Source organism: Diachasma alloeum, unplaced genomic scaffold, assembly GCF_001412515.2.
Source record: "Diachasma alloeum isolate Michigan unplaced genomic scaffold, Dall2.0 Dall_scaffold_01086, whole genome shotgun sequence".
NCBI lineage: Eukaryota > Metazoa > Arthropoda > Insecta > Hymenoptera > Braconidae > Diachasma > Diachasma alloeum.
In genome coordinates, this window is record NW_021681197.1 from 15,792 (window position 1) to 32,380 (window position 16,589).

General features: G+C 40.1%; 1 protein-coding gene across 1 annotated transcript in view; it reads right to left on the reverse strand.

The window, feature by feature from the left end:
• Positions 1-16,589, reverse strand: part of LOC107045789 — a gene marked incomplete at its 3' end in the record, with an annotated part of 48,820 nt that overhangs the window by 14,261 nt on the left and 17,970 nt on the right. The window contains exons 12-14 of the mRNA XM_029126656.1: positions 5,867-11,284; positions 2,007-2,050; positions 823-913 (exon numbers count right to left, since the gene is read on the reverse strand). Of these exons, the coding sequence (XP_028982489.1) occupies positions 823-913; positions 2,007-2,050; positions 5,867-11,284 (5,553 nt within the window). The remainder of the gene's footprint in view (positions 1-822; positions 914-2,006; positions 2,051-5,866; positions 11,285-16,589) is intronic.

Here is a 16,589-nt window from a genome sequence, read left to right on the forward strand (position 1 = left end):
AAAAAATTGGACTCTTTTGGTTTGAAAGGGATACACTAAAAATTGAATCAATCTGTTGATTCCCAGGACTGCATACGGTTTTTTATTTTTTTAAATGCAATGGAACGGGGAATAATGTTTACTGTATACGGACCACTCCCCAGTGTTTTCTGTTTCATCAGGAAAGAAAAAAATATCCGCTTCATTTTTTCCCTGATTGAGTCGATTTTTCGAGTGGAAAGCACTTAATTTTTTAATAAGAGAAGGCATGTCATTAATCTCAGTGATACAAAATTCCTGCGTCTGGTATCGGATATTACACGACGGGAATATTGTTTTCCGACGATTGAGTCTTTCATTCGCTGTGCAAATAAATTCTCTGACGTGTAACGATAATAAAGGGGTATTGAAATATTACGTCACGCATTTGCTGGACTATTTAGATCCGCCCCCTTGCCCCCAATCTCGTGATGTAATATTCTAATGCCTCCCGAGCTTTCAGAAATAATTGAAAGGTAATTCGTAGCGCTCTATTGAATCATATTGAAATGATTTCTCCGGTATTAGCCTACATTTGCCACTGATAAAAAAATCTATTGTGAGTAGATTGGAGATGCCTTTTGTCAGGTGATTTTTTCACACGTCGTTGAAAGAGTTTTTGAAATTTTTTGTCGGAAAATTTATTACCTTTTGCCCCTCTGAATCTTGGAAGCAATACATTCTTCACTATATCATAAAATCAGATAATCGCGAGTTGTCTTATCCAATGAATATGCATGATGGGAGGATTCAGGGGATTAGAGAATAGAACAAGTAAAGGGTGATGGATAATTAAGTACATACCAGCTCGGAGACCAATGGTATTGATTTTCGACGCGGTCGAATGTCCGGCCGGCTATCGATAGTGCTGTAGAAAGTATTCTCTCCCGCTCGCCTGAAATTCGATAGTTTGCGAAAATATGATCCAACGAGAGAATTGCAAAAAATATAGTAACACGGAGGGTCGTGTTACTTGCTGAGATGATTTTTTGCTTTCGAATGGAAGGTTCATAATTCTTCAAATTTAGGTTTCAAATTTTTTTTTTGTGTTGGGATAACTAAATATGTGATCTTTTTTTTTCTTCAATTTTTTCATGAATATAGAGTTTACTGGGGGGGCAACGCCCCCATGATCTTTATCTAGGCCCTTAGTCTGACCCTCGTGACCCTTATTCTGACCCTCATAACCCTCGTGACTATTATTTTGACCCCCTGTGAACCTTAGTAACTGACCCTTTATTTCTGACGTTCGTGATCCTTAATCTGACCCTTGTGACCCTCATTTGAATCCTTAATGACCCTTATTACAACCCTCAAGACCCTTATTTTTATCCTGGTGACCTTCAGTTGCTGACCCTTGGGATTTGACCACCATGCCCCTTAATCGGACCCTTGTGAAGTTTACTTAAACCCTTAATCTGACCCTTATGACCCTTAATTGGGCTTATGTGACCTATAATTTGATCTTTGTAACCCTTATGACCCTCAATTTGACCCATATGACCTGTAATCTGACCCATCTGACCCTTATTCAGACCCTGGTGGCCCTTAATCTGACCCTCATAACCCTTATTTTGACCCTTGTGACCCTTAATTTTGAGTACCAAATTTTCATCACCAGAAGTCGATTTGGATTTTTATAATATAAAGAGAAAAAGCTCGATTCATCGTTACAAATTGAAATTAAATTTTTCATACAGATTCCAAAAAATTGATATTTTCTTTAAAATCGATTTTTCAATGATCACTCAATTCAATTGTCAATAGCCTGGGTGAAACTCTGGCAAAAATTGATACGCAAAAAATTTTATGACATTTCAATTCATGACAGCCCTATGACATGAAAAAATAGAAGAGACTAGTAAAATAGGATTCCATTCGGAAGCAAATGGCTAATTTATTCTCAGCAATAACTATCCTCATTTATAAAAAAATGCAATCACCCGCTTGTTTCAAATTTTTACTTAAATTTTAAATGAAAAGCTCACCCATTCGCTCGACCTCCAGCTTCTCCATCTCCACCGCTGCCATTCTAACAAAAAAAAAAACAGTTTATTCAAAAAACAAGGTATTAACAGGTCAGAATGAAACGCATAAAGTACGTTCCCCAGTTACATGCAAACGATGGTAAAGTATATAATGAGATACACAGTCTTCGTAAGTTTACGTACACTCGTCCACGAAATTCATTACGAGAAACAACAAATGATGTGGGCTTTGCGCATTATTTCATGGCTGATTATTTCGTGGACAAGCGATGTTCACAATGCTCTGGCTCGCAACAATGTTTCTTATTACATAGAAATGAGGAAATAATGTTTATAATAACGTCGTACTACTACGGATGTAGGTCCGTTGTTATTGAGGATAATACTAAAAGCGAGAGTGCCATCTTCCAACTGCTTGCACTTTGACAATTGTTCGTATTATAATGCTTTATTTTTTACATTTCCTCATTAATTTTCTAGAATACCGTAATATTGATCATATTGACTGCCTTGTGTGCTCCACTTTAGCCCTCTGTTTAGAATCTTTGTTCTCCTACTCAATTGTTCAACAATTAGTGCCGTCTCGGAGATTCAATAAATGGATGTTTTTTTTCCACAGAGAAATACTGCTGATTTGAATTATCAATGATTATTACCGGTACAAAAGTAAACAACAATGCATTTTTTGTTCCCTCCGACAATATATGAAGAAGACATGCTTTTTTTTTAAATTTGAGATCCAAAACTTAGATTTTATACCTTTCAATTTTTTTCACGTAGTGAGCATTTGGGATTCACTATTCACCTTAAATAGCATAGAAAAGCCAATTTTTGTATCTAAGATTATATGTAAATTGTTCATATTAGTATAGTATACAATTATCGTAAACGTATACAATTCTGATAAACAGTTTTTTTTTCAATCGCATAAAACTTACAAAACTTATCAATAGCGTAACAAGTGTAAATAATTCTTCTCGCAGTATGCGGAACGTAACAAATGACTATTAAATGTGATATATTGACCTAATTTTAGTCAAAATATGGAATTTATTCGTTATCGCATTTATTTTCATTTTTTCAATACAAGAGCATTAAAAATAGAGTTGGAAATTGGGGAAAAAAATTATCTAAAAATTTCCTGTTGAAGGCGAAATTTCATACTAATATTAGGAGTAGGTAGGTATGTAGGCCCAGTCAACCACACGCATTTTCTGTTGGAAGCAGATAGTCATCATCAATGAATAAAAAATGAATTAATCCCGCTCGGCCATGTCAATTGCGTTAAATTGATGTGTATTCTAGATAATCTGCAATTTTGTGACGGGTGATATTGAACTATGATAATAATATTAATTTCATAATGGTATATCCCAACGTGTTGCAATACTGAAACGAGGAATTCAGGAAAAGGGGGAGTGAATCCATCTTAGGCCAATTCTAAATGAAACGTCAGGCAATATTCAGTAGTGAAGCGGTAAAACTCGAAGTCGATTTTTACTATTGGCCAATTTTCAATGAATATCTCAAAATCTAAGGGAGATAGCAAAATTTTCATCATAACCTTTTTCATAGCTCTCTATTTGCTCTACAAAAAAGGTTATAACAGAAATTTTACTACCTGCCTTAGATTTCGAGATATCTATTAAAATCTGAATAACAGTCAAAATCGACTTCAGCTGAGTTTTTTTAGAAATATCTCCGAATCTAAGAGAGATAGCGAAATTATTGTCATAACCTTTTTCATAGCCCTTAATTTTCTCTATAAAAAAGGTTATTACAAAAACTTTGCTATCTCCCTTAGATTCGGAGATATTCCTCGAAAACTCGGCCGAAGGCCAAATCGACTTGAGCGTAAGTCACGAAACGTATCGGTGTGAGAATAGTAGGGAGCCCTTAAATGTATTAGAGTGCCATAAGAAAGGCCCGGCTGCGCACGCACACTATCTCAAAATACTGGAGAGGGGGGTACTCTGAAGCGTTCAATGGATTAAACTGTTTTACCACTTCGCTAGTGTATTCTCACACCATGTAAAAGCAAATCAAAAGTATCAATATTTTTTCCCGCAACTGTTATGAAGGACATTCTAGACTGAATAGGATTGGATTTGCAATTGCAATTTGATGGCGTAAATATTGATTGCGCGATTATGGCAATAAATTCAGTAATTCGAAGTGTAATTTCACAGTCAAATTCAAATGCAGCACGATAAAATCTACGTGAGCAATTTTCATGTGTTACAACAGTTGCAATTTCGTCATGACTTTGTAATATTCCAGTGAATTTAAATTATTCAATGAATAGTTATTCTAATGAGAGCAATATAGTTGCTGGAGAGTTGATACAAGCGGCGTGATAAATATTTCATATTTTACTGCTACAATGATATGTCTCTATTGAAATGTCAAATTATTTATTCTAATATGCCGCACACACTGTGATAGACGCATTGAAATCTAATTGCACCGTACGTCCTACAATTTATTATTGCTGATGAATTCTCCCGTTTGCAGTGTACGTCAAAAGCTTTATTCACTTCAACTATTTTGTTCGGCGTTCAGCATTTATTACTAGAGCTTGGTTATACCCGAGTTTCATTAACCGCATTAATACGCATGAGATATTATGATATGACATCTAATACGAATATCGTAACATTACTGATATGGAATAGTGATAATGTGTAATGCTTTCCTAATGCTGCGAATGTCAAGGGAAGTAGCAATTAAGTGCAGTTGCGTTGAATGGAATTTTAATGTAATTGATGTGTGGGCTAATATTTGTCTTCAATCTCTGCTATTTTTCGTTATCACGGCCGCACCTTCTCTTTCACTAGTTTATTCGTTTAAGCCTGTTGAAAGCGAATGGTTTCATCTGGTAAATATGAGAGGACTAACATTTGTTTTGTGTCTCTGCATACGTGGGTAAACAAGAGGCGATTTTGCGGAGGATAAGTTGTCTTGATCCAAAATCAACGTTATATTTCTCTTTTTTTTTGTTCCATTATAATTCTCATCTCATCCCATTATTTTCAGTTTATTATAGTTCATGCACTTCTGAACTGAAGCTTCTTTAGTCACGGTCGAGCGAATTTGTTTATCGTGGCGCGAAGATTGTGTGAAAAAGGACTAAGGGACGAACGAAAGAGGGATTCCCATCGTTGCCAATTACTTACGCAAGAAAAAGTGCTTTGTCTCATCTTTAATGTTGTTTCGTTACTGGAAAATCCAGTTAAACATCGATAAGATTGAATGTTTTTCAATGTTTTTGATTTCGTAAAAAACTATAAAATTGAAAAAAAAAACATTATAAAAATGGTCAATTTTGAACGCTGATGTTTTGACAGGTGATGATTATAGAAAAAAAAATGATGCTACAGAACTGTTCTTCGGCTAGCCCCGTCAATCTACTCATTAAATTCAAATCCACTCACCGCTCGGCCTGAACAGCGCACGATAGCCCACTTAACCGCAAGCTCTTCTTATTGATACCATTCTACACGTGATTCTTACGTTTAATCGAAGTTGATTTTATTATTGACTATTTTTGGTATGATTAATGGCCTTTTTATGGTGATCAGTTGGTCTCAATTATTCAGAGTATGCTCACAGTAATGTAATCGAGTTTGTTTCTTGTAAATTTTGGAAGATTCAACATATTGACTATATTTTCGTGCTAGTATTGTACGGTAGATACGATTACTCTAGGATATAGTATGAACTAAAAAGTAATTGATGAAACTTATGGAGCAATTATGTTGAAATAAATGATAACAACTTTCCAACTATTCCAGGACTACAGATTAAATCTCGAATGCACAGGAGATGCTCTCGTGTCCTTACTTGATCATGATACTCACTGCTGTTGATTGTGATAAAGCATTCTCCTTAGCTGCAGCCTCCTCTAGTTCCTTAAGTTTATCGCCAGCCTTACGTTCTTTTAGTGTTTTGAGGAGCTTCCATCGTGATCCCGGTGGACCACCAGGACTGACCTGTTCATCCTTCAATGTAGTGTCGGAACTACCGCAGGACGACGAATCGATTTTGATCTTTGGAAGACTAAGGGTAGTTGTTTCTGCGCTGCCAGCGCCATCTCGTTCGCCTTCAACGACAGTGCTTTCAGAATCCCATTGACCTGGGATACCGAACGAGACTTCGCTAGGTGCTACACTTACGCTACCTTCACGTGACAGAGAATCGGAGCCCTGGAGAAGCTTGTCACCGTCGCGTCGCATGGTGGAACCGCTGGAACTTCTTCGCGACTGCTCTTCCAAATCTTTACGGAGATCTAGCTCCTCCTCCTCCAGCTCGTCCATCGAATGGGCAGGACTGTCTGGTCCTGATGTTTCTCCTGACGAGCCCTCATCATCCATCGGCAGTAGAGCCCTCGTTTCGTCGCGCCTAGCTTCTTCTTCATGTGCCCAGGTGTGGTAGTCGGTGACCCTTGCAAATACTGTTTCGATACTTTCCGCTGTTTTTTTCTTGGGAATTGGCTTTCCATCGTCCTCCGACTGCTTGTCCTTCGCTGAGACCGATATTTTTCCATTGATCCCGGTACTTCTTCGAGCGATATCATCTTCATTTTTCAAATCTTCACTGTCTTTCGATATGGCTTTCAGCTTAAGTTCCCGCAAAACGAAGGACATTCTCTCTTTTACGTCCTCGTCCGGTTGATAAGGCTCAACGTCTTCTGGTACTTCGATCAGTACTTCGCCCATTTCAATCTCCATTTGTGACTGTCTCTCCATTTCTTCCAGCTTTCTCAATTCGTAGCAATACCATTCATCCTCAGAATCAATTGAATCTTCCGTACTTTGACGCCGAGAGGATACTCTAGATGTACTTCTGTACGAGTGGGTGCTTCTGTTATCCTCATCTCCTTCGCCACTACGAGATCCTCCCCAAGGGATCTCCAGTGATTGTTGATGTCTAGGCAGGAATCTGTTGCCAATGTATCCTCGAGTACTGGAGGCCGATGGACTTCCCTCTGATATTGGTGCCTCCTCCGACAGACTTGTCACCAATTCCGGAGGCTTTGCACTCGGCAGCTTGTCGTTCTTTTCCTCAATTGATGACTGCTGTTCCACCTCATTGGTTTCTTCTTTGATATCTGCTTGCATCTGATCGTCTTCTGACTTTCTATCGCCAGAAAGATCTTCAATCATTGGCTGATCGTCTGATACTGTAGAAGACTGTCGTTGACGATACTTTCCCAAAGCTCTGGAGACAGCGAACTCCATACTGGCACCGCCCATTAATGTAACAGGCGGAAGTTTTGATGTCTTTTCGTTGGGTCCTTCGTCGGAACTGCCAGTCGATTTTTTAATGTCACCGACCGTTGGAAACATTGTCATTGACCCTCCGGATCCCGATCCCGTACTCTTTCCCGAACCGAACTCCTGGCCGTCATCAGGTCCGGCCAAATTATCCTCCGAGAAATCATGCTCACTGTTTTCGTGCTTGATGGACCTCGTTTCACGCTCTTTCTGCCAATTATCTTGGGCAACCTGTTGTTGAAGTTGCTCTTGGTGCTGCTGAATCTGCTGTTGAAGATAATCTTTCTGCTGCTGGAAGTTCGATAATTGAGCCTGTTGTGGTGACTGCAATGGTTGACTTGGGGATTGTAGAGGTGGGGGCTCTGCCGATTGCGATACTGGCAGTCCTTTTCTCTTTGTACTTGCTCGTACTTTAGCGAAAAAGGGTGGATCTTGATTAACATCGGACGTTAAGCTGTCCTCGTCCTCAGATAAGCCACTCTGTCGGCCACTGCTCCACTCGGTCTCAGATTGCTCTGGGTCAGAGAGGGATGACGAGTGGTGGTGGCTCTTTCTTTTGGCTTTCTGAAGAATCCCAGATACCGTTGATACCAGAATGTGTTTTTTCTTCTTTCTCGCTGCTTGCCCCGGTCTTCCACGGCCCCGTGCGGGAATACTCGCTTGAGGGAGAATTTGGTGTGACGGATCAGATATATCCAAATCGTCTTTTTTCACTTCACCAGGTAAAGACTGACTTCTGTGCCTTTTTGTCAAGTGATGAAGATCAGGCAGCCAGTGGCTCATAGATGTCATCGCATTTTTTAATGATGCACCGCGACGAACTTTCTTTGGCATCTTAGCAACTTCGTGTTCCTTGATGTCTGCAGCAATACTGATGTAACCAGATTGTGACACAATAACGTTTGATGCATCGTAGTAGTTGTTCTGTTGACTCTGGGATTGTGCGCTAGTTGGCCTAGATGAATCTTGCTCGTGTAAATATTGATGGTGCTCTCTCTGCCATTGCTTTTGGTAATGATGGTCGGTCAGCTGAACGCTCTCCGAACTTTGTAACCTTTGATTGTAAGGTTGATACTGCTGCTGATAAGTCTGCGGATACTGCTGGGAGGTGTAAGGGTGATGATATTGATGGCCAATGTAGGTGGGAGGCTGTGGATATCTCCTCTCGGTGTATGGACTTTGGGTATAGCTGCCATCAGAAGTCAAGGATCTTATACTCGAAGATGTGGAGTCATGAGGTATTTGAGATTCCATTGTATTGAGCCAAGGAATTTCATTAGGCTCTGTGCACGGAAGGTTCACTGACGTTGGATAATAAGAGAGGGCGTCTGTAATGTGACCAGTGATGAACATATTCTTGTAAACAGATGCTTTATAATTCTCGTGATTACTTATTCCTTCGCCGAAGGACATTGCTCTTGTTGGTTTTCGTCCCTGACCCAAGGAAGATTCTGCGTACTGAAGGGCGCTGTAAGATTCTGGATAACTAGCCCTACATTGATCTGCTTCTTCGTCGTTGTAAAATTGATCGGTGCTCGTTATTCTCGATCCGTATGCACCGCTAGTAGTTGATCCACTCGTGTACAATCCAGTAATGACATTTTGACGATTACTTCCCGCAACTGAGTAGATGGCTGGCTGCTCTTGGCCATAGAGGAAATCCATCGTGCCGGGAGGGACAGAGTCATAAGTATGTTGAAGACTCTGTGTTCTCAGACGTTTTTTGGGACTCACAGCAGCAGCTGGACTAGGCGCTGGAGGAGGTACAATATTGTAGTCGTCCTTGGCATCTGGTGATTTTGTTGAGTACAGATGAGACGAGTGATTTGCAGATTTGGCTGCGTACGCAGAGCCCGTGAGATTATTCAATGTGTCTCTGCCCTCGGGTGTGTCATATAAGGGCTCCTGAATGATGGTTGGTGCACTCGTCGTCACTCCCGATTTATCTGAGCCCGGCGGAATCGGACTGGATCTCAATGGCTTATTATCATTGATCAAATTAGGCCTTGTTTGTTCCAACGAATAAGGCGTGAATATTTTAGCGAGAGAAGTTTTTGGTGAGCCCGGTGACTTGTCAAGGCTACTCCAACCGCTCATAGAAGATAAACCAGAGTCTGATTTTGCATTCATAATGTTAATACTGGAACCAACAACTTTAGCTGTTTGTTTTGGGGAAACTTTTGGTGACTTGGGTGAGTGAGGACTCAATCTGTCTTGTTCAATTTTTCCAGTAGTTTTTATGTCATGTTGATCTGTCCCGGTGGACATGAGGAATGCATCGGCAGGATCTCTAGGTGCTGGTGGCGGGGGAGAGCTTGGAGGCGTTCTTGTTTCTGAAAATTCTAAATTCAGTCTAGCTGAACCATCGAAATAACCGTCGCGACGAGTTCGCAGACTTTGTACACTGTGAATACTCTGTACACTTCCTGCCGATAATGTGGGCGATGGTAATTTATCGGTTTTAACACCGAAAATAGTTGGCGATGTGCAGGTGATGGGAACGAGGCTTTCAGCCATTAAATCTGTGAGCTCTTTATTTTCAGCGTAACCTTTCGCAAAATTGCCAGGATCTATGGGTAATGAAACTACCGGCTCGGGACTTTTTTCTAATGATGAACCTGTATAGCCAATTCTAGGTGATGTGTATGTAGATCCTATTGAGTCAATATGAGACTTTGGAGTATTCAGTCTTGGTGATATGGATCTAGCAGTGAAATCACCATCAGTTGCTAATCCACTGTCAGTACTAACTCTTGAAATAGATCGGCCAGTTGACCCAGGACTCTTGGAGTATGTCCAATTATCAACATCAGTCTCAGCGTAAATTTTTCTTATTTGCTCATCTATGCTGTTTGCTTCTTCCACCAATTTAGATTCAGCCTCTGAACTATATGGACCTTTGGGTGATTCTATGAGTCTACTATTGAGCTCAATAAGCTCTTGTGAGTCTTTTTGCAGTCTGCTTGTTAACTTATCGATAGTATGAAGTTGATCAAGGGCAACTTGATCGAGAGAACTGAGCTTTGATAATTGCGCGAGATCTTGCTCACTGACGCACGGTGTATTTCCACGATAACTCTTGTAATCAGCAGCGCTAAATATTTCCCCCTCTTCATCAGCATCGTCCATTGTTCGCTGCTGTAGCTGTATATCATCAAGCTCGTCCTTAGTAAATTCCTCTGTCTGCATACTCGGGGTTTCGTTGACGATATCATCATTATCGGCACTAGATTTTCCCCCAAACACCCCCATTTCCGTATCCTTCTTTCCATTTGAATCTTCAACATCTTCGGCCTCCTCCCATATCATTCCCAACTGAGAACTGGATCTAGATGTCTCACCGCAAATGAGATCTTCTCTGTAGGCATTATTGAGACTTCGATAGAATGCCTCATCCGGTAGATTGGACTCTTCTTCTAGCGTCTCGAGGGCGTCCAAATGTTGTCTCCCACTGGCTCTATTCATATCCCCAATAACAGCTACAGTACCGCTATTATTCTGCACTAAACCATGCATTCTCGCGAGCTCCTGTTGCGCAAGTTTCTCCCTCAATACACTTGTCTCCTCGATTCCCATTGCTGGCCCAAGACTCTTGGCAATCGCGTCCAATTCACCAACTGAACCCTGCTGTCTCATCAATGTTTCAGCAACAATATTACTACTATTTTCGTTGTCACCAGTACTCGCGTAGAATTCAATCAACTGACTGATTACTGTCTGCTGTTCGTACAATAGACCCTCAAGTTTTTCCAATCTCTCCCACATCTTTATGTATTCTTGGCTGAGGAGGTCCAGTGCTCTCCAAGCATATTTCAATTCCGTTTCGAGAATATTCAAACGCTCTCCCAGTCTCTCCATGTAATCACTGATAATGTAATCGACGTTACCATCACCCGTGAGACTTGTTGTGTAGCTTGGCACTGTCGTACCATGCTCTGTCTCAGCACTTTCCGATGTAGGACCACCGAGTCTCGTTGAATCCATGTCTAGTCTATGTTTCCACTTCACTCGTTCATATCACAAGATATTAATTCTATGTCGTTAATCAACATCTCGTCGCGACGCAATATTCTATTGTTCGATAACAAGATTATCAGCGGCGTTTTGTCGCTTCCAGAGGAATTCACACAACTGATTCCACTATTCTGTTGTTTCCGGTGTTTTTTTAAGTAGAAAAAACATAGCGGACGGTCCAAATTTATATCACTCACACAACCGACGATGAATATTCACTGGACTAACTAGAAATAACATTTTCATTTTGTCTTTTACTGAATTTGTAATATCCGTTTTTCACTTTGTAGCGCTGCCCTTAAATCATCTGTTCCCTTGGAAATGCACCAATTGTAATTGGTAATTAACGTACGCTCACACGAGTAACTTGAAATTTATGTTGTCACAGGAATCTGTAATCAGGAAAAAGAATACATTTTAAAGGACTGGAATATTTTTAATTGAATCAGTTTCCATGTTACTGTTATCTTTTCATTATGTAATGAAAGGGAAGTAAATCACGAAATGTACAACTTCAAAATGATGCACCGAATATTTCGAAATTGTGCAATTCGTGGGAATTAGTCAAGTTCAATCTACAAAATTAGGGGAAAAATAACTGAAAATTCAGTGGCGACACGGCAAAATGGTTCGATATCGGGGAATCTAAAGCAGATAGCAAAATTTTTGTTAGAACCTTTTTTGTAGAGGGAATAGAGACCTACAAAAAAGGTCATGACGAAAATTTCGCTATTTCCCTTAGATTCGGAGATATTCCCCGAAAACTCAGCTAAAAGTCAAGTCGAGTTGACTCGTTCTACCGCTTCGCTACTGAATTGATGATTGGGAGAGTATGATGAGATGATGTACGAGGATTTCGGGTCGGAAAATTGGAATTGAAAAAAAATTAAATGATCCCCCTGTAGGAAGGACTCAAGGATGTTAGCTAGGATCGGAGTCACGGGAGGGGGGACTATTGCCACACGAGATATTTGGCACTACCCTATGTTGGAATTGTCCCAACAGCTGGACCAAGCTTTGCTTGTCTACATCCGCGATTGGTTAAACCACAAGTCAGCAGCAAAGCGGTTAAACGGTTCAAGTCGATTTCGACTATTCGTCGGTTTTCAATCAATACCTCGGAATCTAAGGGAGATAGCAAAATTTTTATTATAACCTTTTTTGTAGAGCGAATAGAGACCTACAAAAAAGGTCATGACGAAAATTTCGCTATTTCCCTTAGATTCGGAGATATTCCCGAACAACTCAGCTGAACTCAATTTTGACTATTGGTCAGTTTCTAATGAATATCTCGGAATCTAAGGGAGGTAGCGAAATTGTTGTAATGACCTTTTTTGTAGCCCTTAATTTGCTCTACAAAAAAGGTTTTGACAAGAATTATGCTATCTGCCTTCGATTCCGAGATATTCATTGAAAACCGAGCAATAGTCGAAATTGACTTGAACCGTTACACCGCTTCGCTACTCATATCATAAAAAGACCGAACAATATCATGGAAAATGATTAAACAGAGAAAGATATACTACTGAATATTCATAACATTAATTCCTAGAAAATTTTCATATTACTCACCTTGACGAATCCCAATAATATAGCTAGTTGAATATCCAACTCAACAATTGGTAACTGTCTAATTCGTAATTGATAATTCATCAGGTACCACACAAACAACACATTCGACCAATAAACTCACAATGCTTTTCACATTATTCTCCGTTTAATAGGCCGTTAAAAACACTCAATTTTTCTTAAAATTCATTACGTTTCGGTTATTATTTTCCCCTTGCCACCACTTTTAATAACACATTCGTTGTTTAATTCGTGAATTATTACATAATTTAAAGATCCAGATAATTTTTACATCACAGCAAACATCTATGATTCAACGACTGATATTGCTATGTTTTTTTTACGCAAGACGTTATCCTTAATCGTACAATATTCTAATAATTGACAGTATTCGATTGGTCGTCAAGTCTCCCTGCGATAATTAGATTGCATAAATTCCTGCAAACGGTTTCCAATAAAATTCAAGTATTTGAGAATAACTTTCTATGGAGGATTATTTGATTTCACTTCCGTTCAATAATGTCTATAATTACTATAGTTACTGGTATCATTACTATTATTTGTTAAACTTTGTCATTATCATATCGGATCTTCGAAACAACGATTTTTCCCACTTCCATCGACAGAGGAAAAAGCTTTAGATGTGGACGTGGATGAGATACCGTCACGGTATCATCCCCTATTCAGAATTTCTCCTTTGCGCTGCACTCCATCTTGTCATATATAGATCCATCATACACATGGCACTTGCTCCATTCACAATTTTTTCCCTAGCTCTACATCTGCCTTTCGAGGTTGGCTTTTTTCTCGTCAATGAGACGATGTACGTGTGGACGACTGGAGTCACCCTCGAAAATTGGACGCGTATTCAAGGGCTTCCTGTTGGTCTTTTCATTCCTCTTGTGGTGTGTCGTCCTGCCAGCCAAGATGCGCTTCATCGTACAAGCAGACTGAGGAAAAAAAATTTTGTTGGCATCGACGCTTCATGAGAACAATGTCCTCACGAACGCGAGAGAGAGAGAGAGAGAGAGAGAGAGAGAGAGAGGGTGAGAGAAGCACGAATTGAGTGAAAATTTACTCAAGTCCGCTGGCGACATATTGAGAGGATTAAAACGACCTAAATAACAACTATTAAATGAATTATTGCGTTCATGCCTGTAATATACAACTTCAATATCGAGCGATTCGACATTTCACTACGCAGTACACGTCCCATGCCAACCCCACGCCTCGCTAAACACCACTTATGGCAAAAAGAAAAACTCGATCTTGCTCATATTCTCGTTATCGCCTCTCGGGCTTACCTCAACTCATGTGCTAAGAAACACGAGAATAACGCGATTGCTGAGCTGCGAATGCTCACTGTGACATTTACTGCAAATTGTTATTATCAAGAGAAACAAGCAAGTAGGTGGAAATCATCTCGCCAGACATACAGGGATGTATTTGCGAGGGCAAGATCGATTTTCCCACTTTTCCTGGAAACTTTCTGACAGCAACCTAGCAACATTCCCCTCTCTCTCCTCCTTCTTCGCTCCCGTCTGCTCTCATCTCTCCTTCGCTCGTTGCGAAAAAATATATATTCCCCGAGTTTTCTTTATTTTCGCCTCTCGAAAACTGAATTATTACTGACGCAGCTGTATTATCCTTTGGATTTCAGTGTATTCGCATCCGAATTGTCCGGTCCACTGCACAAATTTTCTACGCTATATATCACACTCTGAATACTTGTCACTGAATCTCGAGCCTGTGACATTTCGTGGACTTTGGAAGAATCTGACATTCTTCACACCCCAAAAATGGAAAATAATTTGAATTTACTTATTTATCAACTGGGAAGAATTGCGGATGAATTAATGTAATTTTTTATTTTCCAGTAGTTGATGACTACCGGCAATGACTAACACTCGAAAATTCACAAATAACACAGGTCATGGTATGCGCAGCCACGGTGTAGCACGGCATTTGCTACTGTTGGCTGGCACAACGTGTACCCTCGCTACTAATTCGTGACCCCCTTCTCTCCGTGCTTTTACTCGCGTATTCTCTGCTACACCTTGGTTTTTCAACCCCACCATAGATAAACCGACAAACGGCACCGCCATTGAGACAGAATTGCGCAAGCGTTGGGAAGCGTAGCAGGTACGTAGTCATGAGGGTGCCTTATTTTTCGTGTTGACACAATCGTTCAAATTCCCCCATAATCAATTTCTTTTCTCCACTTTTTCATTTTCACCGAGAAATTTCCCGGGGGCATTGCAATTTCTTGCCAACTCTACCAACGGAATTGCGCATTTATTTCGTCAATCAGTTACGGAAATGCGCTATCGGTCATCTTGAGCCGGCAATTGGCATTCTAATTGACCCCATCAAGTCACAACAATGTGTTACATTTTACTTCATTCAGACTGGAGAGCGTGAATTATTTAGATATTGGGAGCTGTCGCACGGCCCTCAACTCCATAAAATGAAATATTGAGTGGAAGACGAGGAGATTGGAAGGATAAATCGAATGAGCTCGATTGGGCAGATTGGATTATACGAAAGATGGTAAAAAAATAATGACACTCGGTTGAACTGCCACGCGCCATGCTCAAGCAACCGTGCCACTATATTGATTTTCCACAGGGGGTTCCCAGCATTTCGTCGTCGCTCTCGGCCAGTCTACTTCCTGTGGAACCCCCTCTACAGCCTCTCTCGTTCACCACAATTTTCCCATTCTACTGTGCGTTCACTGAGTTCCAACCGTCCAAGCCTCATATGCCATCATCCTCGGCATTTCACTGCTCCCAAACATCAACAATTTCTCATCGTAACATCTGTTGTCTACGTATCGCATGTGCGACTTAACAACAGCATTTATGCACTGTATTAGGACTGCCTGTTTATTGATTTCCGGTGGAGTCGAGATTTAATATTCGCGATGGTCAACTTATTTCGAATTATTCTAGTTTTCAGGGGAATCCCGGGAAATTTAGCAATTGTCGACGCCGGTCACCACAGATTCATTCCTTGTTCTGAAAAGATTTGAATCTAGTGACATTATACGGCCATTTATTAAGAGCAATGAAAAAAAAACTGTCCCACGGAATAAATTATTTGGTGAATTTCAACAACTAGTTGACGAAATTCAACAGCTGATTCATTAAAATTCAGGGAGATTTTTCAATTTCATGCAGTCAACTTTGACATACATTTGGAAACAATCCCGCAATCATTTATATCTTGACAGTCGATCAATGTCTCCCCTAGAAGATATTTTCGCTGTAATCTACAATTCCTTGTTAAATTTGTCCCATCAAAAAATCGACGATTCCAAATTTAACAAATGGTTGTGGAATGAAATTGAAAAATCTTTTTCTGATTTTTAATTAAGTAGTTGTTCAATTTCAACAACTAGTCGGTGGAATTCGCGAAATAATTTTCTCCGTGCAAAGAATTCAGCAGCGAAGTGGTAAAACGGTTCAAGTGGACTCATCTCCCATTGCCGAGGTTCAATTCAGGCCTAGCCCAGGCTTTGAGTATTGAGGCTCAGTACGCCAAGGCTTATTCGAGCCTCTGCAAGACCTCAAAAATGAAAGTTAGTTTCGATTACAGTCCTTCATTTTTATAATGATTAACGTTTCTGATGCTAATGAAACACTCGGAGGCGCCAGAAATGCAGAAATAAAAAAAAATTTTTTTTCACCCGAAGCCAATGTGCCATATTTAGGCTTTTTTCGGG